The 22599-nt window shown below is 42.8% G+C and overlaps 6 protein-coding genes across 9 annotated transcripts; 3 read left to right on the top strand and 3 right to left on the bottom strand.

Moving 5' to 3' along the window:
• Positions 1–1336: 1336 nt before the first annotated feature.
• LOC111074294 (synaptotagmin-4) lies at positions 1337–5236 on the bottom strand. The gene is made up of 5 exons (XM_022367029.2): positions 5118–5236; positions 4326–4436; positions 2859–4060; positions 2703–2777; positions 1337–2638 (listed from the first exon to the last, which is right to left on the bottom strand). The coding sequence occupies exons 2-5, from the start codon at positions 4366–4368 to the stop codon at positions 2519–2521; spliced, it is 1440 nt and encodes a 479-aa protein (XP_022222721.1). The 5' UTR covers positions 4369–4436; positions 5118–5236; the 3' UTR covers positions 1337–2518.
• Positions 5237–5703: 467 nt separating this feature from the next.
• Positions 5704–17674, top strand: LOC111072680 (glucose dehydrogenase [FAD, quinone]). 2 transcript variants are annotated; one of them, XM_022364700.2, is made up of 4 exons: positions 5704–5825; positions 13084–13261; positions 13335–13455; positions 15725–17674. In XM_022364700.2, the coding sequence occupies exons 2-4, from the start codon at positions 13094–13096 to the stop codon at positions 17272–17274; spliced, it is 1839 nt and encodes a 612-aa protein (XP_022220392.2). In that variant the 5' UTR covers positions 5704–5825; positions 13084–13093; the 3' UTR covers positions 17275–17674. The 2 variants fall into 2 exon arrangements, with proteins under 2 accessions (XP_022220392.2, XP_022220385.2); XM_022364693.2 differs by having other exon boundaries at positions 5704–6075.
• LOC111072716 (tRNA-uridine aminocarboxypropyltransferase 2) lies at positions 17625–20008 on the bottom strand. The gene is made up of 2 exons (XM_022364731.2): positions 19768–20008; positions 17625–19701 (listed from the first exon to the last, which is right to left on the bottom strand). The coding sequence occupies exons 1-2, from the start codon at positions 19854–19856 to the stop codon at positions 19023–19025; spliced, it is 768 nt and encodes a 255-aa protein (XP_022220423.1). The 5' UTR covers positions 19857–20008; the 3' UTR covers positions 17625–19022.
• On the top strand, positions 17789–19008 carry LOC111072724 (general odorant-binding protein 84a). 3 transcript variants are annotated; one of them, XM_022364764.2, is made up of 5 exons: positions 17789–17968; positions 18210–18427; positions 18485–18546; positions 18607–18733; positions 18795–19008. In XM_022364764.2, the coding sequence occupies exons 1-5, from the start codon at positions 17808–17810 to the stop codon at positions 18887–18889; spliced, it is 663 nt and encodes a 220-aa protein (XP_022220456.2). In that variant the 5' UTR covers positions 17789–17807; the 3' UTR covers positions 18890–19008. The 3 variants fall into 3 exon arrangements, with proteins under 3 accessions (XP_022220456.2, XP_022220447.2, XP_022220436.2); XM_022364755.2 differs by lacking the exon at positions 18210–18427 and having other exon boundaries at positions 17789–17961; XM_022364744.2 differs by lacking the exon at positions 17789–17968 and having other exon boundaries at positions 18144–18427; positions 18795–19006.
• Positions 20009–20227: 219 nt separating the features above from the next.
• On the top strand, positions 20228–21645 carry LOC111072700 (serine/threonine-protein kinase 16). Its single transcript, XM_022364714.2, has 4 exons — positions 20228–20423; positions 20496–21090; positions 21147–21281; positions 21344–21645. Exons 1-4 carry the CDS (start codon positions 20314–20316, stop codon positions 21458–21460), a joined length of 957 nt encoding a protein of 318 aa, XP_022220406.1. The 5' UTR covers positions 20228–20313; the 3' UTR covers positions 21461–21645.
• Positions 21621–22587, bottom strand: LOC111072709 (G patch domain-containing protein 11). The gene is made up of 2 exons (XM_022364726.2): positions 22491–22587; positions 21621–22438 (listed from the first exon to the last, which is right to left on the bottom strand). The coding sequence occupies exons 1-2, from the start codon at positions 22535–22537 to the stop codon at positions 21679–21681; spliced, it is 807 nt and encodes a 268-aa protein (XP_022220418.2). The 5' UTR covers positions 22538–22587; the 3' UTR covers positions 21621–21678.
• Positions 22588–22599: the final 12 nt, after the last annotated feature.

Genomic DNA, 22599 nt, shown 5'->3' with positions numbered 1-22599 from the left:
GATCTCCGAGACTATAAGAGCTAGAGCAACCAAATGTTGTTTCCATTTAATATCACACTGCTAAAAGTGTATTTCCACATTTAGCCCCGCCCCCTTCCGCCATCACAAAAGACGAAAATCTGTGGAAGCCACAACTTTGAAGATACGATAAAACTAAAAACGCAGTATCGTAGAGAATGACTATACTAGACTGTACCAGATTGCCGAATCTGAATCAGATCGGATCATTATTATAGCCAGAATGAATTTTCATTTGCTTCCACCCACCTCCTCCAGCGCTGCTGACGCTACTCATTCTCTTTCTAGCTCGCACACACTCTGCCCTGTGCAATGCGACATTGTAAATGTATATAACAGATGAAGCCAAAAAATTTAAAATGTAAAATATATAAAAGCTCACAAATTTATATTCTGACTGAGTAAAGGTATAAAAGTAGAGTCGCGTCCACTGAAGCGACTCACACGTTCCTTCTCGTTATATATTTTTTTTCTGTTTTTCTGGTTGTCTTCTTCTTGTTTTTGTGTTTTTGGGGTTCAGTTTATTCAGTTAGTATATTTACGGTATATTTTGATAATGATATATTGGTATATTTCTGAGAGTCAGGCGGTATACTTTATCCGTAACTCCGCGGTCATAAGCTCAAAAATTTATATACTGATTGAGTACCGGTATAAAAGTAGAGCAGCGTCCATAGAAGCGACTCAAACGTTCCTCCTCATTTTTTATTGTAATTAACCAAACGAACAATTTTTTTATTAAATTTGTCGAAATCAGCTGAAAAAATCTGAAAAAAATCTGAAAAATATAATATAATGTACATTGTACACATAAAGACTATATGATCCCAAACATATACATAAATCATTGGTAATTGAAAAAATTCATCCTCCTGATGCGTCATTGTATTTTGTATAATATGTTTTTTATTTACTGAAATTAACCATTTGATGTTTGTTTTGCTTACAATTACTATTACATTATAATGTAGAATTATACACATCTCTCATATATAAGTATGCTTTGTTCCATGACATATGAATCGGTTAATGCCACCATTAATTATTGTTTTCCCTTTTTAGACGAATTGAAGTTTTGAATGGACACAAAGTTTAAGTTGTATTTTCTATGGTTGTATGTATATCTTTATGTGGTATGTATGTAAGTATGTAGCTATATAATTGGGGGGTTTTTCATGCTCTAACATTCATCTTATAAAATATATGTAGAAGCGCAGGCTGATGTCTGTAAAGATCTATTAAATGTAGTTTTAGTTCATAATTTGCATTCAGTACGCTGGATAATGTGTGTGTCTGTGTGTGTGTTGGTTGCATTTTCTTCAAGCTACGCTTTTCCATTTTTGTGTGTGATTGTGGAATGGGATCTTTATAAACGATGCCACTAGACACCCATTCGACTGATTATTGCATTCGTTTTTTTGAGCTATTCGTGGATTGTATACTCTAGAGTATATATTTTATAAGTATTTTTGCTTTCTACATGTCCTATGTTTTTTTGCTTACAATTATTGTATCGTATTGTGTTTTTGGTTTCTTTTCGTGAATTTTCTTCGTTTTTGTTTTTTATTTGTTTTGTGGGTGTGTGGATTTTTGTATCTTTTTGGTGCTAAGCATTCAGCTGCGTGTTCGTCTCTAGATTCAATTAGGTTTCATCATCTATTTTAAACATTAATCATTTCTTTTGTTAAGAATACGTTCGTATAAAGTGTAAAGCAGTAAGCATTTTTGTTCTTGGACACACTTCGAGGCCTTTCTGTCGGTGCATTGCTGATTTTTGCTGTGTGTTTCGGATCATTATTTCTTCTTTACAATTGAACAGAAAGCCGCCAAAAATCAAACAGTGAAAACAAAACATTATACACAAAGATTTATGCTTAAAAGTTAGGGATATTATATCATAAATATATTATACATTTGTATATATGCCTGGGTTTAATAATTTGTAGCATGAAAATGAAATTAGGTTTCTTCATGGTGGGCACATTCAATCGATTGATATGGAAAACAATGGGGCAACGAATCGAGGTTTTATAAAGCGGAGAATTCAAGTTCTATACAGCAACATAACCAGTGTCCATTATACGAAGGTTTACCTGTTTCCTTTATTCATATATATATTTATATTACGATGTCCTGGAATTATCTTACACTTACATGCATTTTTATGTCCTAAACATTTTCTAATACATTTAATTTACTTAGGGGGCTTTGGGGTTTTTGGTAAATATTATAATTCTGCTCCATCTCTTTTTGGGTGTATGCCTCGCATACAAACTTAAGCGATTTTAAGGTAACAAAATTTGTAACAAATTATGTAAAGTATATAAAATTATAAGCTGTATAGAAAACGAATCATAAATGAATAGCTAGCGAGCTCATACTCATGAATCGTATGACTCTCGGGAGCGTTTTCCCTGCTTCGCTTCTCTTTTCCGAAAGTGGCGCCAGCGCCGGGGCTGCACTCGTTTCAGGGCTGGGTGTTTAGTTGCACGCCTCTCATTTACTCATTCAGTTTGTGCCACTCGGCAATCTGGCGGCGTGGGGAATTGCACACCTCGTTCCAGTGGTTCAGGGCGGTGCTGCTGGATGTGGGGCCACCCAACTCCAGGCGACCAATGACCTAAACAATGGCAATTAGGGTGAAATTAGTCAGAGGGTGAGACCGACCTTAACCCTGAACTTACCTCATTCTTGGTCACGCGATCCCAGTCGAGTAGCATCAGCTCCAAGGAGACGCCCTCCAGACTGGCGCCAGTGCCCTGGAATGTCAACAAAAATAAACATAAAGTAGTGTAAAATTCTCCCTCGCCCTCCCTGTTTGTGTTTATTTCCTGACTCACCTCTGCGGCGGGAATATCAAAGGCGAAACTCTCATTGAATACTGGGCTCAGAGTGCGCTTCTTCACGTGCGTCTTCTTTTTGGCAATGCGCTGACCGTTATACAACAGATAGATCTTCACGTAGGGATCGGCCAGACCTGTGACATCCATGCGTGGTAAATTCCGGGCCTTGAGCAACACCACAGTCAGACGTCCGGCAGCTGGCTGCCAGCAGAGAGAGATCAAGAGTTCGCCTCGTCCCTGGGCGCGTATCTTCAGGCTGCGCGGCTGGATTTCCTTGCTGATGGACAGGGCCTCCTTGGAAATGTCACCGATCTCAATAGAAGTCAATGGGCAGACCACCTCGCCAATTACATCGTCCCGCGAATACCGATCGAAGCTGAGTATGACAAAGTGCAGCGACATGTTCTGCAGGTCGTTGATGTTCAGGCCGTAGAAGGTAAAGTCCTCGTCGTACACTGGATTCCGGGTATTTCGCACCACGCGGGTCTTCACTTTGTGCTGCTTGTCGGGCAACAGCTGCAGCTTCACATAGGGATCGGTGGCCGCCTGTGTGCGTCCGTTCATGCCAGTGGGTATGTCGCCAGTGCCGCCCGAGCCACCCTTGCAGGGCAATCCACGGCAGCGTATGATCGAAACCATCAGGGCATTCCTTTCGGCCAGATAGCGTAACTTGAAGTAGATCGTTCCCAGTTTTCCATACTGATCGGTTACGATCAGCTCCTTGCCGTTGGTCAGTGCCTGGTCGTCCAAGGTGATTGTCACATTGCCATTGGCAATCGTCTCCACCGGCGAGTGGTGATTGTGCAGCGATTGCTTCATTCCGTTCCCATCCACAACCGTCAGCTTGTTCCCCATCTGCTGCTGCTGCTGTTGCTGCTGCGGCTGGTCCTGCTGCATGGGTGCCTCATCCTCCTCGGTGTATTTCATATTCGGTGGTGCGATTGGTGACGTCGACTGGTCCTGCATGGGCGAAAGTAGACCCATCTGCTTGCCATTCGTTGGCGATGGCGACTTCTTCAGATAATGCGGCGGCTGGCCGCTGGGCGAACGAACTGCAGTCGGCCGTCGGGTCGGTTGGAATGGGAACGATGCATCATGTTGGTTCTGCTTCTTGTTCCGAATGCGCATCTGTTTGGCACAGATGCAGGCCACCGATGACAGAACTGCAGCTGCCGTCAGTCCCAGTATGGCGGGCAAAACTAAATGAAAAGAGAAGAAATCAAATAAATATTTACTCTAGTAAATAAATACTATCTGAGTACTAAAAGAAAACCCAACAGGAAATCAGCTCTAATTTTATAGCCCTCCCCCATGAAAATGGTTACATCAACCACGTTTCCTCTTTCTCTTCCCCATTTAATTATTCATTACAATTGAAAAAGTTGCCAAAAGGGCTTCTCACAGCTCTCAAAGAAACTTTCTAATGAACAAACCCCTCAAATAAAATGGCAATATGTTACTTACTTGTGTCCATCATGCTGACATCTGGCATATACTCTTCAGCCATTTTTAATGGATTCGGATTCGGCTTCAGCCTCTCTCAGTTTGCTCTTCCTTCTGGAAGTTCCTGCGTAGCTGTGTGGAATAACAATTAGTCACAATTTGTTCGAAGGAAAGTTCGCTTAAAAAAATTTTTCTGTGTGGACTGGCTTTAAGTGTTTTTGGTATTTCTTTTTGCTACTTTCTGTGGCACGTGAAAAATGTTCGTACATCGATTTTGCGCACAAATGTATGCTCTTTTCATCGGCAGTAGGTAGGTAGCAGCTGCCAGGCTATGCTTGATGTTGGTTGGGTTTTGTTGTTATTTGCATTACTTGGGGTTTCCAGAGAGAGAGAGAGAGAGAGAGAGCGAGACGGAGTGGGAGATGATACTCTTCCATACCATACACACACGCGTTATATGGGTGCTCTCGTCTGGGGGTCTGGGTGCACGCATGAATCATCACAACCCCCGCACAACTCGTATGCAAAATTCGTTACTCACTGGGTTTTACTTTTTCTTTAATTTTTTTGTAGCTTTAAAGTTTAATTTATAAATTGTTTTTTATAGAAGTTCATATAAATGCTCCAATTCTATTTACTGTAGTATTATATATGGAAGCACACATCGAATTTTCTTATCTATTTGTTTTTTTTTTTTCCCTCTAAGCATACATGCATCTAATTTTCTTTAGCTTTCCATAACTTTTTGGCAGTTTTCAACTCTTAAATATTAATGGTTTTATCATTCAATATTATTTAATATTATTTTCTTACTTTTTTATCAAAACCTTTGCAAATATTTTGCCACTTTCAATGCCCAAGCTTGGCCAAAACAACAATCCTACAGCGTAGTTCCTCTACACAGAGCTACTTTATTTTACTTCTGTTCGGGTACGCTTGGAAATCGTTAAACCAGCGCAGGCGCTCTGCGCGTAATGAGGTCTTTTTGTGTGGGCTGTGTGCTGTGTCTGAGAGCGGGGGTTGAAGAAACCTGTGACGTCTTGGCGAAACATAGGGGTGGCTCACCTGAACTAGAGTTTTCCAGCACTGCGAAAGCTTCATGAGTCATCAAAAATTCTGAAAAGTTCTTAAAGAAAGAAGCTTTTAATTTAACTATAATTTAATTTTAGAGAATGATTTTTCTTACATAAAATAAACTCTCTTTGGTTCAACTCAAAATTGAATAAAGCCCAACTCAACTTAACGAAAGAGCGAGCGCGCTAGCAAGCTTGCTAACCAGCTTTAAGCTGTCGCTTCGTCAAACCAAACTTTCGTTAAGGCCAAAGCTCGCTCCAGTGGCGCGCGGCTTTTGGTAAGCTTAAAAAGCCTCGCGCTCGCCGGCCAGAGGCTGAGTCGGTAACGGTCTGCGTCTGCGCGCAGTTCAAAACAGGTTGAAAAAATAAAAACGAGACCCAGTGCTCAAAAGAGGGGAACACTAAAAAAACCCTAGAAGGCAACCCAACAACAAACACCGTTGTACTCGTGAGTGTCTTTGTGTTGTGTCCAAGAAAAAGATAAAGAAACATAAAAGAAGTAAAAACAAAAAAAACTGCAACAAGAAACGTTTAAATAAATTGTTCACAATTGTGCATTTTTTACGAGTCGTTTGTATCATCCCCATGCCATTGAGCAATTGGCTAAGAGGCATTTTTTGTTTTCAATAAGGAATAAATAATTAAATTTTCCAAAAATTTAACAAAACAGAAAAGGAAACCCGAACCCGACATAGACCGTAAGTTGATGCAATCGCCTGATGCTTGATGCCCAATGCCTAATGCCTGAGTTTTTCTTTTATTTCGCTGAATTTCTGCTGCTGTTTCGGCCATGTCCGTTTTTGGCATTGAGGAAGCTCAACGAAAACTGTTTTGGCCAGCCTCTTGGACTGCTGGAAATTTTACCATTGTCATAAGCCCAAGAAACGGAACTTCCACAGAGTGTTTGTTGGTCTTCTGATGCCTCATGGCGATAAATTGAGTTGCATTTTTGTTGGCGCTGTTGTTTTTTTTTTTTGCAATAGTAGCTCCAATTCCAATTCGATTCGTTTTGTTTGCCGTCAGTGTATGTCTCACGATTTTCTGCCTCTAGACACGTTTCTAATCTTAGTTACTGGTTTCTTTTTCCACACACATCAAATCGGTCACCCATTGTCTGTCTTTGCCTTCTATATGATCACTAATCTGTTCGATTTTTGTGCTCAATTACATGGCGTATTATTCGTATTGTGCCTCGGTGTGTCTCTGTGCCACAGACTCTTTTATATTATGGTGGTGTTTCACATTGCCAGTTCATTAAACGTTCATTACTGTGTAATAGGAAATTAGCCCGGTTTCGTCGCCTCACCACAAAACCAGCCTCTGCTTCATTTCCACCTCATTTGTATTCGACGGAAACCCGTGGTATTACGCTTATTTATGGTGGGTACAATTCGCCTTTTGATCCAAAATGAATGGAAATATCCGTTATGCGCCAGCTTTTCTTTTCAAACCTCCAAAAGGGGAAAATCAGCTTAGATTTTCTTAGAGTTATTTTGTAAACTAAACAAAAGTCGAAGCTAAAGTCTGGTGCTACATATGCTAATGTTGATGAGGTGAAAATGGGCATAAAATCTTCAGAAATATAATCATTAATTATGAATATTACAGGAAATGATGGCATATTAGCTATTAGGCTGAGAAATTAATTCTTTAATGTGACTTTCGAATATCCAAAGAAAAAGACCAAGACTCACATTAACGCCCGAATTTCTTGCATAAAAATCAACATCAACATTTTTGTCACAAGGCTATGAAAATATTTCCACAAAAGGTGACTCCCAAAAAACCCAAAGAAAATACAAATACTCTCAAATAATTCCACGAAAATAATAATAACAAAATATTTGTCATATATAGATGACTCTTTCTTGAAAAAGTGATTCCCAAATACCCAAAAAAAAATCTTAGAGTATGATTAAGAAATGCTAATATTTCGACATAAATTGTCATCCAATCAACCAAAGAAAGTGCCTAAAACTCACCCAATCTGTCAGCTGATTAAAGCCCAAAGTAAAAGCAATCAAAACTCAAACAATAAATTCAGAAAATCAAAAAGAATTTCACATTAACATTTGCTTTGCTCTGATTTTATGCATGAACTCATTAAAAATATAAAAAAAGCATTCGAAAGGCATGCGACCGCTGTGAAGATAATTTTTGCTCGATTTGCATATCAAAATTTGATGTACAATTGGGGGGAGATCTTTTTAGTTTTGCTTGTTTTCTACCATACAACATTTTATACATTTATTGAGTAGATTGAGTGCAAAATTAAAGTAGATGGCGATGATCCATCAAAATTTGTATTGAGGGCAAACAGTGGCCAACGAGCATTTCAATAAAAAGTTATTGATATTCGTGCCAATGGAGTGGGGGTTTCGGTCGGGGGGCAATGGCAATGGATATAAGTGAACATGGAGAGCAGAGTGCTTTGACCGGCTGACACCCACGCCCAGGGGGCCCCGCAGCGCTTTCTTTTCTGTAGCACACAAAAAAAAAAACCTTAAAAAACGCCAACGAAAACTATTTGCACACGAGGAGTCGCCGTCCCCTTCATAGCTGAAGTCATGTTCAAATGTCAGCAACAGATAAAAATTTGTATGTCTCCATGTTTTGGGAACGTGCTGTCGCCGCTATATCGCATCTCGTTCGGGGGTCCCCAGCTCTCTTACCGTCTGGTGTACGGGGGATACAACGGACACAAAATAGGTGGAAAAGATTTGCCTTTTGTTGCTCCTCTTCAAAGACATCGATTGACTTTTGCTGCCTGTTGTTTGCTATTTTGTTGTTTTGCTCCCTTTTTTGGTTTTTTTTCTTGGCCATTCATTCATTCATTCAATCTGCAGCATGTGGCGATGTGGCGAGTAGTATGTTCGGTTCGGTTCCCCTTCGCTGCCTTTTACTTCTCCTCCTTTTGTGTGCCTCCTTTTGTGTGCCTGCAATATGTGTCTGATCTCTGCCATTTGCCATTTAAATGTTGCTGTACTTTTATTTGTTAACAATTCGTTATGGCACATTTGCAGGCCAAAAGACAGCCCCGTTGGAACGTGACGTTGACAAAAGTTTGAAATGGGACAAATTTTCATAAGAAATTGATTAGCATATTGACTATCCCATGGAGCATCTATCCTATTGCCACATGGCAGAAGAGTGTAGCCATCTCTGATCATTGTGGAGAATAGCTAGCCCCTAAGGTGTCGGCTATCCTTACCGAAAAGCGTGAGAAATTTTGGCAAAACATCAATTACGGCATTGGCGAACGGCGGCGACCACAAAACCCTGTTAACAAATTCACTCATTTAGCAATGAAACTAAAAGTGTTGTTACAGTCCCGAATAGCCCCGCCGAGATCGCAGAGATTCATGGAATGGCAGGCAACCCAGTTGACAGGCAGCTCCCGGACAACATCGTTGAGTGGGGCTTTGCATCCGCCTCGGGGGCCACCAAAGAGATGGTGGTGGTGCTGTTGCTGTTGCCTGATTTTTTCTTACCTTATCCAGCACGTAACCAGCGATCAATCAAGGCACAAAGCCTCATCTGGAGAGTCTTTGACAATCGCCCGGCCCGAATGATGCGCTGCGCACACCGCAATTGCAGAATTTCACTTGAAACTTAATTGTGTGGCTGTGGCCACGTAATTGGCAAACGCCAAGGGTATTACATGCAGAGTTGCTGCAACTCTGTTTTTGTTTTTGTTTCTGTTTTTTTTTCGGCGAAATGCAACAAAATGTTGTAAATATTCAATCACGTAGTTCGTGCAACATAGCATCCACACAAAAAAAAAACACACACAAAATTTAAATAAATTATGTAAAGCAGTTTGGTGTTTTTTTGTTGGTACTGCTGCTTTCGAAATTTTCTACAAAAATTGTGGCCACTTGTTGGGGTATTTCCGTTTCTGTTTCTGGGAGAGTGGAAATATCCATTGAAAATCGTGCCAGCCAAAGCCATCTAAATAAATTATAATGCGCAATTATCTGGAAAAATATATAAAAAAAAAAAACACAATTACAATTACCAATCAATGCAGATGTACACGAGTTCCGTTTTTATTGTTTCTCCCCTCTCGATTTTTATTGATCTAATCAGTATTGAAATGGACTTAACGAACAATGGAGCTACAGACACAATAAATACACAAGGGAAATAGCACATGTGCCACATGCAAGAATTTAGCCAATAAAAATAATGGAAAATCTCTGAAAATTAAACCCCATCATTGTGGGCCATAAAACAAAATGTAAAGTGCATTAAACAAATATTGCCATGATGTGGCAGATGACGATGAGGCAAAAAACCAGCAACAGATTCTCACACAAGACAAAATATTCGCACATTGTTGACAGCGACGAAAAAAAGACTACAAGAAAAACTAAAGAAAAGCTACAAGAAAAGACCAAAGTGGGTTTGCAGTTTGGGCAGTAGATTTTGTTTGCTGTTTTGTTGCATTTCTATTTGCCGCCACGCGCATGACGAATGAAAGTGAAAATAGGAAGTCAAGAGATGGCCAAAGAGCCATGAGAGACCGGCAATGGTTGCAGCAGCAGCAGCAGCGGCGGGAACAACCAAATGCAACATCAGCCTCAGACTTTGAGTCAGACATTGGCCAAGTTGGCCAGACACAGACACAGACATTGCGATGCAGTTTCCTCTCTGCCTATTGCCAATGCAATTGCCGCCGCTGCCGACAGTTGCAGGTTGCACGTTGTAGCTGAAACTGGAGCTCCACACTCTTTTGATTTCTTGGCCAATTTTCTAATGGTCAGAGCACACTGTGAACACTGCGTAACATCAATATTGTGTTTGCATTTGCAGCCTCGTTATCCTCTCCATGGGGGCAACCGAAGATGGATGTTGTTGTTGTTGCTGGTGTTAATTTATTGCCGCACTCTGTGAAAGACCGGCGGCAACATGTTGCACCTACCCACATTTTCGTACGTGTTTCGCTTAATTTATGAACTTTTTCCACCACCCCGAAATCTGTTTACATTGTTTTTACCCGTTTTAGCATTTGGTTGGCTCTTTTCGCTTAAAATATGCATAAGCATTGCCAGAGCTCTTGTCAATTTGATGACCGATCGTGAAACACTTTATGGTCTGCGTTTTATTTTATCTCTCTATTGGTTTTTCTCTCTCTCTGTATTTTTTATTCTTTTTTGCGCAGCGTGTACAGTTAAGACTTTGTTAGAAATAAAGCGGATAAAAAGGTATCGACAAAATCAAATTAAAACCCGTTCCAGTTCAGAGTTGGAGGTCCATTGGCCAAATGAATGACGACAATTTGCCGCAATGTGTTTGAGCATTAAATTCGTTATAGTTTTTATCCACTGATTGTGTTCCAGTTTTAGGCGGAGAGGAAGTTGCAAATTGACTCCAAAGTAGATGTGAAATTTCTTGAGATTATGTGAATTGTTTTATGACGCTTTTAAGTCTCAATTTAATTGAATGATGGATGGATGCCAATTAAGTTCTACAAAGTATGGCGTGAAAGTTTCACAGCTTTTGAGTTTGATGGGGTAGTTATTATTATGACGGCTGTCGTCCCAAAGATCTCTCACCCCATCCAAAGTGGCAGAGAGGCCCAGGCCCAGGCCCTTGCACAATCCCCGCACTATAATCACATGGGTTTATCTGGCGCCTTTGTCATGGCACGCATAAATTGCATTACTTTATGATTATTATTCTAATAAATGCACAGTTCCCACATTAATAAGCGCCCTCCTCTCCGCAGAGACCATAGCCAAACATATGGCAAAGAAGGTACAAACCAACGCTGTCTTGCGGTATTGTTCACACCCCTGAGCACAAGACCGACTTACTGACTAGCTGACTAACTGACTGACTGACTGATTGACTGACTGATTGACTGGCTGACTGGCTGACTGACAGCTGAAAGAAACCTTCAAATACAATTACAGCAATGAAGACAATGCCAAGCGATATCAATACAAAAACCACAAGAAGACAACTGCAACTCCGATTATAATCGACATGCGGGCAACGCATCGCATCAGTGCACAACATACGAGTATTATGTACATCCGATAAAGTTGTTAATACAAAAACAAGCTGCTCATAATTATAAAAAAAGAAAAAACACACACTCACAGAGATAACATTGTTTTCAAAAAGGAAGTGTGAATAGGCCATAGAAGAGACAACAAAAATTGTCATTAATAAATTGAATAATTACTCACACATTCCCACCACCATTTTCTTAGGATTTCCCTAAAGCTTTTTCATAGATTTCCATGCCCCCAAAACTGATGCAAAAACTTGTCCCGAACAACTTTTAATTTTCTGATTGCTGCACGACTTTTGTACGCGTTTTTCCTTTGGCTTTTGTGAAGTTCGCCTGTACTTGGTTTTTCATAGGCTGCCTGGAAAACTTGTTGCGAGGTCAACTGCCTCTCTTTCTGCCCGAGTTGCGTATGCACTCTGGCTTTAGCTTTAGCTCTAGCTTTTGCTTTGGCTTTACTTTGCTTTACTTTCATGGCATCCTTCAACTTTAAAACAAGAAAAGACACCAAAATCCCATTCAAATTGAATGAAAAATCGTGTTTCAAATGTCAAATGCGAACACCAAAAAAACAAAAACAAAACACAGACGAACTGTAGCAATTGTAGCGTGATCTTCTCTGTTGATTCTCTGACGCTGACTTTTTGGTTTCAGTTTCAGGCTTTTGGTTGTTGTTTTTGTTTTGGGTTTTCCACTTTTGGTTTGCTTGCAAATTGCAATTTGATTGCTCTAAGCTCTAAGTTTCGATTTAATTGAGGTCACAAACGTTGTCAGCATCTTCCCAAAAATGTGCTGATTTGTGGGTTGGGATTTTAAATAACATTTTTTGTCTAATTATCATGTCTGGAAATGGTCTGTGTGTGGCCTGACAAATTGAGCAACTTTATCAGGCTCGTCTCCCCAAAACTCTCACTTAAAAATCACTCAAATCTCACCCGCCCAGAGGTCATCAGCGGTGCTACCAACAAAAACGTTTGCCAAATGACATAATTATAATGGACATTACTCAATCTCTCATTGCTTCTGTTTTAGGCAGCAAAACAGTACGGGGAGTAATTTTGAAATTTCAAATAGGAAAAGAGAAGAGTCAGAGCCAGAGCCAGTAGAGCCCCTCATCCGGGGCTAAGGTCATGTGAAACTATGCAGCTGACTGAACAAAAGCCAAGAGCTAAGACCCAGCCAAGATGATGAGCTGAGCTCTGTCTGGCTTGGCCTTTTGGTAATTGCCAATGCTGCTGCGGCTGCTGCTGTTGCCGCTGCTGGCGGCAGTTGCCGTTTGTTTTTGCCAAATGCCCAACAGATATCAAAGAAGTATCTTTTGCTGATTTTAATTCCATTTTATTTAGCTTTTGTTTTACTTGTTCGACTGCGACGACGCCCATTGTCTGCTGCGGTTGGTACTTTTATTAATTGCAGTGTGGCTGCTGCTGCTGCTGCTGCTGGAGCATTACTTAGATGATTTTTTGGTCTTTGTCTTTCATGCCCCATAGATCGGCAAGGTTAAACAGAAGTTTGGAATTGCGGAATTTGGAATTATATTTATGATTTTGCCCTTTGGCTTTGTGTTTAATCAACTGGAAATTATAAAAACAAACAAAAAAATATGCATTTAAATATTGAATTATAATTTGTAGACGTTTAATTCTCAAGTTCGTTTTATTTTCTGCTCTTTTCATTCCACACACAGCCTTAACATAATGTCCACCAGTCCATCTTCCTGCGATTGTTTAGTGGGCGTGCCTACGGGCCCCACCCTCGCCTCCACCTGCGGCGGCAGCGCTTTTATGCTGTTCATGGGCCTCCTGGAGGTCTTCATACGCTCGCAATGCGATCTGGAGGATCCGTGCGGACGGGCCAGCACGCGGGTAAGCCAAGCCAATCCGTATATGGTCAAGGCGTGTGCCTAACCAGATCACATTCAATTCATTTTGTTGGCAGTTTCGATCGGAGCCGGATTACGAGTACGATTTCATTGTCATTGGCGGCGGTTCGGCTGGCTCTGTGGTTGCCTCACGTCTCTCCGAGGTGCCCCAGTGGAAGGTGTTGCTGATCGAAGCCGGTAAGTTTGTTGTTTTCGTGTCGTGTAGCAAGTGTGTGTGTGTGTGTTGCATGCAACTTGTTGCCAGGCACATTGTGCAGACACAGTGTGCTCACGGGCAATTAGATGCACGGTTATGTGGCATTTGTTTAGAAGTAATTGAAGCCTAACTGCAGCACCAGCACCAGCAGCAGCAGCAGCAGCAGCTAAGACTTGGGCAACCGCAACTCTGCCACGAGCATTATGTAAACTAAACGAGCTGCTGCCACTGCCACCTCAAGCGGCAGCAGCTCCATTTGCTGGCCCAAGGCAATGCACATGCCCCATGCAAATGTCTTCTTTCTATGTAGCATTTTGCTGCATGCCCCCTACAATGCCTCATGGGGGATTTTTTACGTTCCGCTTGACTTTACTTTGTTTTGCATTGGAATAATTGTTGGCTTTTTTTGCCTTACACTTTTTTTATGAATGAATTATAATGCATGAATAATACGGTGGAACGAGTGTGTGTGTGTGTGTGTGTGTGTGTGTGTGTGGGGGGATATTCAATGCAGGGCATTCACTTTACCTTAATGAGAAACAAACATGCGGTAAACTCTGCTGAAGACGCTTTTTAGCACTGAATAATTTTACATTAAATTTGTTAATTTGTAAACAGGATTTATAGTACCAGTTATTAGCGTATAGTATTAATGGAACATTTAATTCATTTATGGAATGCATTAAAATTATTTACAAAACATTTCTTTTGGTACAAATTCGAACCATTAGCTAAGCAGAAATTCTTAAAACAGTGTCTCTGTATTTTCGCAGAGCCCTAAAAAAAACACCTCATTAATCATCATAATTGTTCACCATTCATCACTAATAACTTAATTAGTTATTCATGTCCGTTGGAAAATCACTTACAGTAATACCTCTCTATATCGCTGGAAAAACATTCTCATAAATCCCATTAGACTTGCCTTATCAGCATTCTACTCTCTGCTTAGTTTACTTTGTGGGTTACACATAGTTTTCAATTATATACGTGACAATTTTTATGCCCAGTCACTAATTACACTAATTGCATAATGAAACCCTCGGGAAAAGAGAAACATTTTCAAAGTTGCCAATGCGTTGGCGTTACCTTATACAATGACCCAGGCCCCAGGCACCAGACACCAGACACCAGGCTGAAGTGCAATTAGTTGTGGCCATTACTTGGCTTATTGTCTTGAAAAAAAAATATACTTTAAAAGACTCAAAAGCTCATATTCATCAGAGGAATGGTTTAATCTTGGTTGACATTAGACATGCAATTCATCATCAGATGTTTAGTCAATGTCAAAATACATGCCGGAAAAAGGTACAAACTAAGCAAGTTCTTGGCTTAAAGAGATTTGCCTTAGCTAATACAAATGACCCTCAATTGTGATGGGGCTAATGGCTTCATTTTGTGCAGAGTTTGGGTTCTGAGTCTTTTGTTTGCATAACTTAAATACAAATTTAAAAAAAAACGTTCATTTCTGGCTTTTAAAAATTGTACAAAAATAAATCTGCCAAAGAGAAAACATTTCTGATTAGATTAAAAACGGCCAAGACTTTAACAAGTTTTGGATTATATTTGTTTAGTGTTGAAAGGCAATGTTAATGGTTTATGATACCGCCAATCGTTTGTTACTCTCTTAAAATGTTGTTTAGCAATCGAAAATTAACTTAATTTCAAAAGATCATATTTATTTGTAGATGTTTTTACCTTTTTTATGGTGTTTTTGGTGGGGTTATATTCCGCAGCTAATTAGAATTCGTCTTGCTGCGGTGCTAATTGTTGTCTCTTATTTCTTATTGCGTTTGTGTTTTTTGGCGCTGCAGAACAAGTTATGAACAATATGGATAACATATATAACGCTAATACTCAATGAATCAGAGCTGGTCTGGTATAATTTAATTTCTTTTGTCTGTGTGGAGGCATTTTTGCGGCTACAACTTTCGGCTCCCACGCTGGGGTTAAAACAATCAAAGATTCCATCTGTGATTGGGATTTAATTAATTACGAGTCGTAGACTCTTCGAAACGGAAATTCTTCGAGTAGAATTCGCTGATTGGAGCAATACAAACTATAATCGATTACCCAGCGGGTTAAGCGAAAGCGTGCCTAAGATGTTGCAAGCATCTAATTGAGATGCCACCCAGATGCAGAAGGTTATTGAAGCTGCTCTCTTAAATAATGGGAGGGTTTGGGGGGTATGGATAGGGTTTTCTGTCTGCTCACGACTTAAACACATTCCTCTGTTTCGTACCATTTCAGGTGGCGATGAACCGGTGGGTGCACAGATACCCTCCATGTTCCTGAATTTCATTAGCAGTGACATTGACTATCGCTACAACACGGAGCCCGAGCGTATGGCCTGCCTGTCCTCCAAGGAGCAGCGTTGCTACTGGCCCCGTGGCAAGGTCCTGGGCGGCACTTCGGTCTTGAATGGCATGATGTACATACGCGGCAATCGCGAGGACTACGACGATTGGGCGGCACTGGGCAACCCAGGCTGGAGCTACAAGGATGTGCTGCCGTTCTTCAAGAAATCAGAGGACAATCTCGAACTGGATGCCGTGGGCACCGAATACCATGCCAAGGGTGGTCTGCTGCCAGTGGGCAAGTTCCCCTACAATCCGCCACTCTCCTATGCCCTGCTGAAGGCCGGCGAGGAGATGGGCTACTCTGTGCAGGATCTAAACGGACAGAATTCGACGGGATTCATGATTGCCCAGATGACGGCCAGGAATGGCATTCGATATAGCTCTGCCAGGGCTTTCCTCAGGCCCGCACGCATGCGCAACAATCTGCATATCCTGCTGAACACCACCGTGACCAAGGTGCTCATCCATCCGGGCACCAAGAACGTTGTGGGCGTGGAGGTCAGCGATCAGTTTGGCAGCATGCGCAAGATCCTGGTCAAGAAGGAGGTCATCGTCAGTGGTGGTGCCGTCAACTCGCCACAGATCCTGCTGCTGAGTGGCGTGGGACCCAAGGAGGATCTGCAAAAGGTGAATGTCCGTTCAGTGCATCATCTGCCGGGCGTGGGCAAGAATCTGCACAACCATGTGGCTTACTTCACGAACTTCTTCATCGATGACGCGGACACGGCGCCCCTCAACTGGGCCACGGCCATGGAGTACTTGCTCTTCCGCGATGGCCTAATGTCGGGCACTGGCATCTCCGATGTCACCGCTAAGATTTCCACCCGCTGGGCGGATCGTCCCAATCTGCCCGATCTGCAGCTCTACTTTGGCGGCTACTTGGCCGGCTGTGCCCGCACCGGGCAGGTGGGCGAGCTGCTCTCCAACAGCTCCCGAGCCATACAGATGTTTCCTGCTGTACTCAATCCGAAGTCGCGGGGCTACATTACCCTGCGCTCCGCCGATCCAATGGATCCTCCACGCATCTTCGCCAACTATCTGACGGATGAGCGCGATGTCAAGACCCTGGTGGAGGGCATCAAGTTTGTCATAAGGCTATCGCAGACCTCGCCCCTGAAGCAGTACGGCATGCGGCTGGACAAGACGGTGGTGAAGGGCTGTGAGTCGCACACCTTTGCCAGCGATGCCTACTGGGAGTGCGCGGTGCGTCAGAACACTGGGCCGGAGAATCATCAGGCGGGCTCCTGTAAAATGGGTCCCTCCCAAGATCCCATGGCGGTGGTTAATCACGAGCTGAGGGTCCATGGTGTGCGTGGACTTCGTGTGATGGACACCAGCATTATGCCCAAGGTGACGGCGGGCAATACCCATGCCCCAGCGGTCATGATTGCGGAGAAGGGCGCCTACCTGCTGAAGCGTGCCTGGGGCGCCAAGGTCTGACGTGTGGATGCGACGTGGACGTTGCATAGAGTAATTTAATGCAAAAATTTCAACGAAACACACAAATTACTACAAATTCAAATTTAAGCGAAAATTATTATTAAGGAAACTCGAACCTTTTTCCACGTATTACCTATTATAAAACCCAATTTGGCCCGTTCCAATCCGATCCCAAACTCCAACTCTAAGCACTCTGCGTTGCGCGATCTACGACTCTGACAATGCCCTCGATAAGTTTAACCATTTAACTGTACTTTACTACTCGTATTATTTAAACTAATTCTTGTGAAAATCCACCCATTGAAATAACCAAATTTCGTATGCCACTCTCTCTGTCTCTCTCTATATGTATAATGCATGTATTTATTGTTCGATTAAAGTGCAACAACTATTTAGTTTAATTTATCCTAATGATCTCTCATCAATTGGAAAGCATTTATCACATGATTTTGATCACGTATCGAAAGATCATATAAAAGGGTTTCGTATGTCCCCCAGACCAGTCAGAGTTACACTGGATTGCAGTCGAAAAAATGTTTCGTGCTATTTTTGTGTTTAGTTTTGTATCTTTGTTGCTGGTTTTTGGCCAGGACATCGTGCTCGATGATCCGGAAAAGCAGCAGGAAATGCATGCATTTTTCAAATCGATCCGAGTGCAATGTGCGGATGAGAATTTGATTACATATGGTAAGAGATTCATACAGTAGATCACACAATATATCATTCATAAAAGTGATCTCTAATTGATCAATCTATGGGGGTGAAATGTGTTTCTTTTGTGTGTTTAAATTGTTGGCCAATTTCCGCAAATATTATTCCATGCATTGCATGTTCCAAGCCATCAAAGTATTTCCTATAAAAGGGCAACAATCCCCAAGCCAAAAACCAAACCAGAAATCATTTAAGTGCGAAATGCTTTCCATACTGTTCAAAACGTTGGCGGTCGTTGCTCTGCTGAGCCTCGGTTTGTGCACTATAAAGGCGCTGCAGGATCATGCCAAGGATACTGGCGATATATTCATTATTAACTATGACAGCTTCGATGGCGATGTAGATGATATATCCACGACGACACCAGCACCCAGGGCAGCTGGTTATGTGGATTTCGATGAAGTTACGCGGAACTGCAATGCAAGTTTTATCACACCAATGTGTGAGTCAGGGGAGGAAAGGATCACTATTTAGGGTATTAAACTATCGACTCTTTCAGCGAGTGTCCTGCAGTTCAATACCACAGGAGCTCTGCCGGATGATAAGGATAAAACGAGCATGGTAAGGGGTAATCAAAGAGCACCTTCTGATACCAGATTCTATTGGCTGCCATATTTCTAGTGCTATTTCCATTGCTTCTTTGAAAAATCCGGCTTAATGGATAACTACAAACTAAATGCGGATCTTGTGCGCAAATATGTTTGGCCAGCCACTGGCGATTCCATCGAAGCCTGCGAGAAAGAGGGCAGTAAGTAATCCCACGCAGAATATACTGTTCCAAATACATTCAAAAACTTGAATTCCCGTAGAGGAAGAAGCGAATGCCTGTGAGAGAGGCTTTGCCATTATCAAGTGCGTTGTCCTGCGCTCCCTCACAGATGCCAGGAACATTCCAGTTGTGTAAACTACTCAAATTTTGGGTACAAAATTACAAATTATTTGTATTAAATGGCTAAATATTGCTATGGCCGTGCACAGAGTTCGCTATAAAACTATGTAAAAAGCATAAACTACACTGTTTAGTGTCCTTCTCTCTATCACGTTTCCTCTTCCGCGGGTCCGCACACGGTTTGATTAAGCAGGCGACTCAATCTCTTGCCAATGGGCTTGGGATATTGATTTGTCTTCATCAGGAACTCCTTCGACTGATGCTCGACGGCGCCATTGTCAAGCTGGTATTTGCACAGGGCGTGCAACGGGCGCACCAGTATCTTTCGCAGCTCTGGCTGGGATTCCAGCACGGCCAGACATTGGGCTGCCGTCTCCAGAGTGCTCAGACAACCTTCCGTGGGCTGGGTGCGAATGATATAGTCGCTGATGCCCACAGATATGAGTTTCACCTGACGCAGGCGATGAAGGGCGGGACTGCTGGCGTAGATGGCCTTTGCCTGCGGCCAGGTTCCATCGATGAGCACCAGAGTGTATGGACCGGCACTGCGATCGATCTCCTCCAAAGGCACAGAATCTTTACTAGGATACAGAACCAGCGTCTGCGGCGAATCGAAGATTTGCTGCAGTTCCGCATAGTTTTTGTTATTGGGAAATCGTTTGCCCTTGTAGACAACGCATTTTCCCGGCTCCAGGCCCAGCTGGAGCATCAGGGCAGTGCGAAGGGAACGCTTCTCTTCGGCAGGGTGCTGTAGTATCACAATTTGCGAAGCCACCAACAGCGGTGGCTGCGGTAAGGCGGAGCACCAGCAGACAACAGCGGGTCGCCTGCAGAAAAAGAAGCACCACAATGAGTTGAAATTTCAGAGACAGATTTAGGCAACTCTCACTCACTTGCACTGTTCGCACTTGTCGCGTCCGTCGGGCGGGTCTGCACTTATGCCAATGAGATCCCGCCAGGCTTCATCCTCCATTGTTGTCATTGATTAAATTAAAGATTAAAATTAAATTAATTTGGAATCGAATCGGCAAAACCATCGATGGCCAGGTGGCAACGCTCTGCAGCCACATGTCCACAATAACAGCCCTGTCTTTGGAACAGCTGCGCAGCGCGAATAGGTTTTCTGATTATGCGGTTGCATATTCATGATTTTAGAAATCTTTAATTTAGTACGTTAATTTTCACTCTTTAGTTATTCAAATACATACAAATAAAATACAATTTTACCAAAATAAATTCACCTTAGATTTAAAACATACAAATCATAATCAGCAAACACATAACAATAACAAATTCAGTTCACAATCACCGTAAATTGGCAACATTACCCCGCATAAACATGCTAATAGATCCAAACTGTTTTATATTTAGGTTTTGTATATGAATTAAACTAGTTGTTAGGCTTAAAATTATCAAGTATATAGTGTAATAGATACAAAATGCAAAGCATTGGTTGGACCCTGATTATGAAACGTGGCTGCTTTTGCAGAAAAGAGACGCTCAACATCAATGGCTCCCGCTATACGATTCGCGAAAGGCTGGCAACGGGGTAACCTCTGACACAATTTCTCTGTTCCATGAATCTGAAAATATCTTATCTATTCCTATCTGCTGTACACAGGGGCTTCAGTCTGATAGACCTTGGGGAGAATCCAAGCACCCGACGGAGCTATGCGATAAAGCGCATCACCTGCCACAGCATCGACGACCAGAACATTGCTCTGCGGGAGATCGAGAATTGCAGGAAAATCGACTCGGAAAATGTGATCCGGGTGGTTGATTACGAGCTAAAGGGTCAGGCTGACATCGTCATCAACACAACGAGCACATTGTACATTGTGCTGCCGTACTACAAGCATGGCGCACTATTGGATCATCTGCAGTTGCGGTCCCGGAAGCAGGACCACATGCCCGAGGCGCAGATTGTGCAAATCTTTCTGGGCGTCTGCGAGGGCGTCAAAGCCATCCATGAGGCGAAGCCTGTGCCCCTGGCCCATCGTGATCTGAAAACTGCCAACATATGCTTATCGGATTCGTTTGAGCCCATTATCGTGGATCTGGGCTCCATGACGGAGGCACGCTTGCAGATAGTTAGCCAATCGGATGCACAGCGTCTGCAGGATGAGGCCGAGGAGCGTAGCTCAATTGTGTATCGTGCCCCGGAGCTGTTTACTGTGAAAAGCTACTGCACCATTGACGAAAGAACGGACATATGGGTGAGTAATCAGTTCTGATGATAGCTGAACATTTAGTAATGCATTTTCTCTTGCAGAGTCTTGGTTGTGTGCTGTATGCCATGTGCTACTTCAACTCCCCATTCGATCCCATCTATGAGCGTGGTGATAGCGTTGCCTTGGCCGTGCTCAGCGGCAATATAAACATTCCAGAGGATTCCATTTATACAGAGGTACGGCGGAAGCTTCTCCATTACTGCTTTATTTTGCTAATTCCTCGAATTTGTCTCTTTAGGACATGCATGACCTGATAAACTATATGCTGCGCACGGATCCCATGGAGCGGCCGTTCATCTACAGCGTCATTGAACGCACTCACGATCTGATACAGAAACTGGAGGGTCGCGTATAGCTTCTCTTCTGCTCATTTCACATACACGCCTCACGCCCACGTCGTTTCCAACTCGTCTATAGCCCCCCTCCTTTCTTGTATACAGTAACGAACCCTAACACACCGCTAAATGTTTTTTGACTACGTATTATTGTAAATTATTGTAAACGTGCAGAGATTTTGTGAACTTATATATATATTTAATAATTATAAATGTATTTGTTGTGCCCCGCCCCCAACTAATGGTCGTCGCGGGTGAGACCGGGACAGTTGGTCTCCAGATCTTCGGCGCTGTCGTAGCGTGTGCCACACCAGTAGCAAAAGGTATAGGCTGTGCGAAGGTAGCCCATAAGCAGTTCCAGCTGCTCGGCGGCACTGTATTGCTCCTCCTTTGGAAGGTCTTCTTCTTCAGGCGCGTCCTGTTCTACGTCACTGTCGCTCTCCTCTTCCTCCTTTGGTTTTGGTGGCCAGAAGAACTCTAGATCAGGCTCTGGCACATTCGTGGCAACATCTAGGGATTCACAGGTCTGCTGGCACCGCCTTATATCGTACTGCAGCTTGCGTTCCTCTGCCTTTTGCATGGCTCTCTTCCGGTATGCCTCTGTGCTGATCTCCTCTCTCGAATCGATTCCCGCCCTGTGCAGCAGGTGAGCTCGGCGTAGCTCCTGTCGCTTGGCAGTTAGCTCCGCGATTGCTGCCTCTCTGCCCAAGCCGCCGCGATCGTTTTTTATCGTTATGCCAATGGGTTCGATGCGTGCATCCGCCTGTTTACCCAGACCACTGCCCGCCTTGTAGCCCATTTTGGCCAGCAACTGGAATCCTTTGTTGTCCGCAGCCAACGGTTTGTTCAGATTCTGCTGCAATCGATCATTATTCAAGTTGGAGGTGGCTGCAGCAGTCTCTCGTTGCCGCTTACGGTTTTCCTGCTGCTTGGTCTGAACTTTGATGGCTCGTTTTTTCCCGCGATCTTGCACCAAGCTGGGGCGCACATCCTGCAGGCTGTGGGGGGATCATTAGTTTAGGGTTTGAGCTGTTTGGGGTGCACACTTACCCCGCTAGGAACTTGTCGGACATGTAATCCTCTTCATCTTCAGACATTATTGTTATTTTGCCTTTATTTTGACAAAATCGTGACACGCAAAAATATGTGGCAGCACTAT

The sequence above is a fragment of the Drosophila obscura genome, unplaced genomic scaffold (assembly GCF_018151105.1).
Source record: "Drosophila obscura isolate BZ-5 IFL unplaced genomic scaffold, ASM1815110v1 contig_4, whole genome shotgun sequence".
Classification (NCBI taxonomy): Eukaryota; Metazoa; Arthropoda; class Insecta; order Diptera; family Drosophilidae; genus Drosophila; species Drosophila obscura.
Note: the sequence above shows the minus strand (reverse complement) of the source record. Positions and strands in the feature narration are given on the sequence as shown.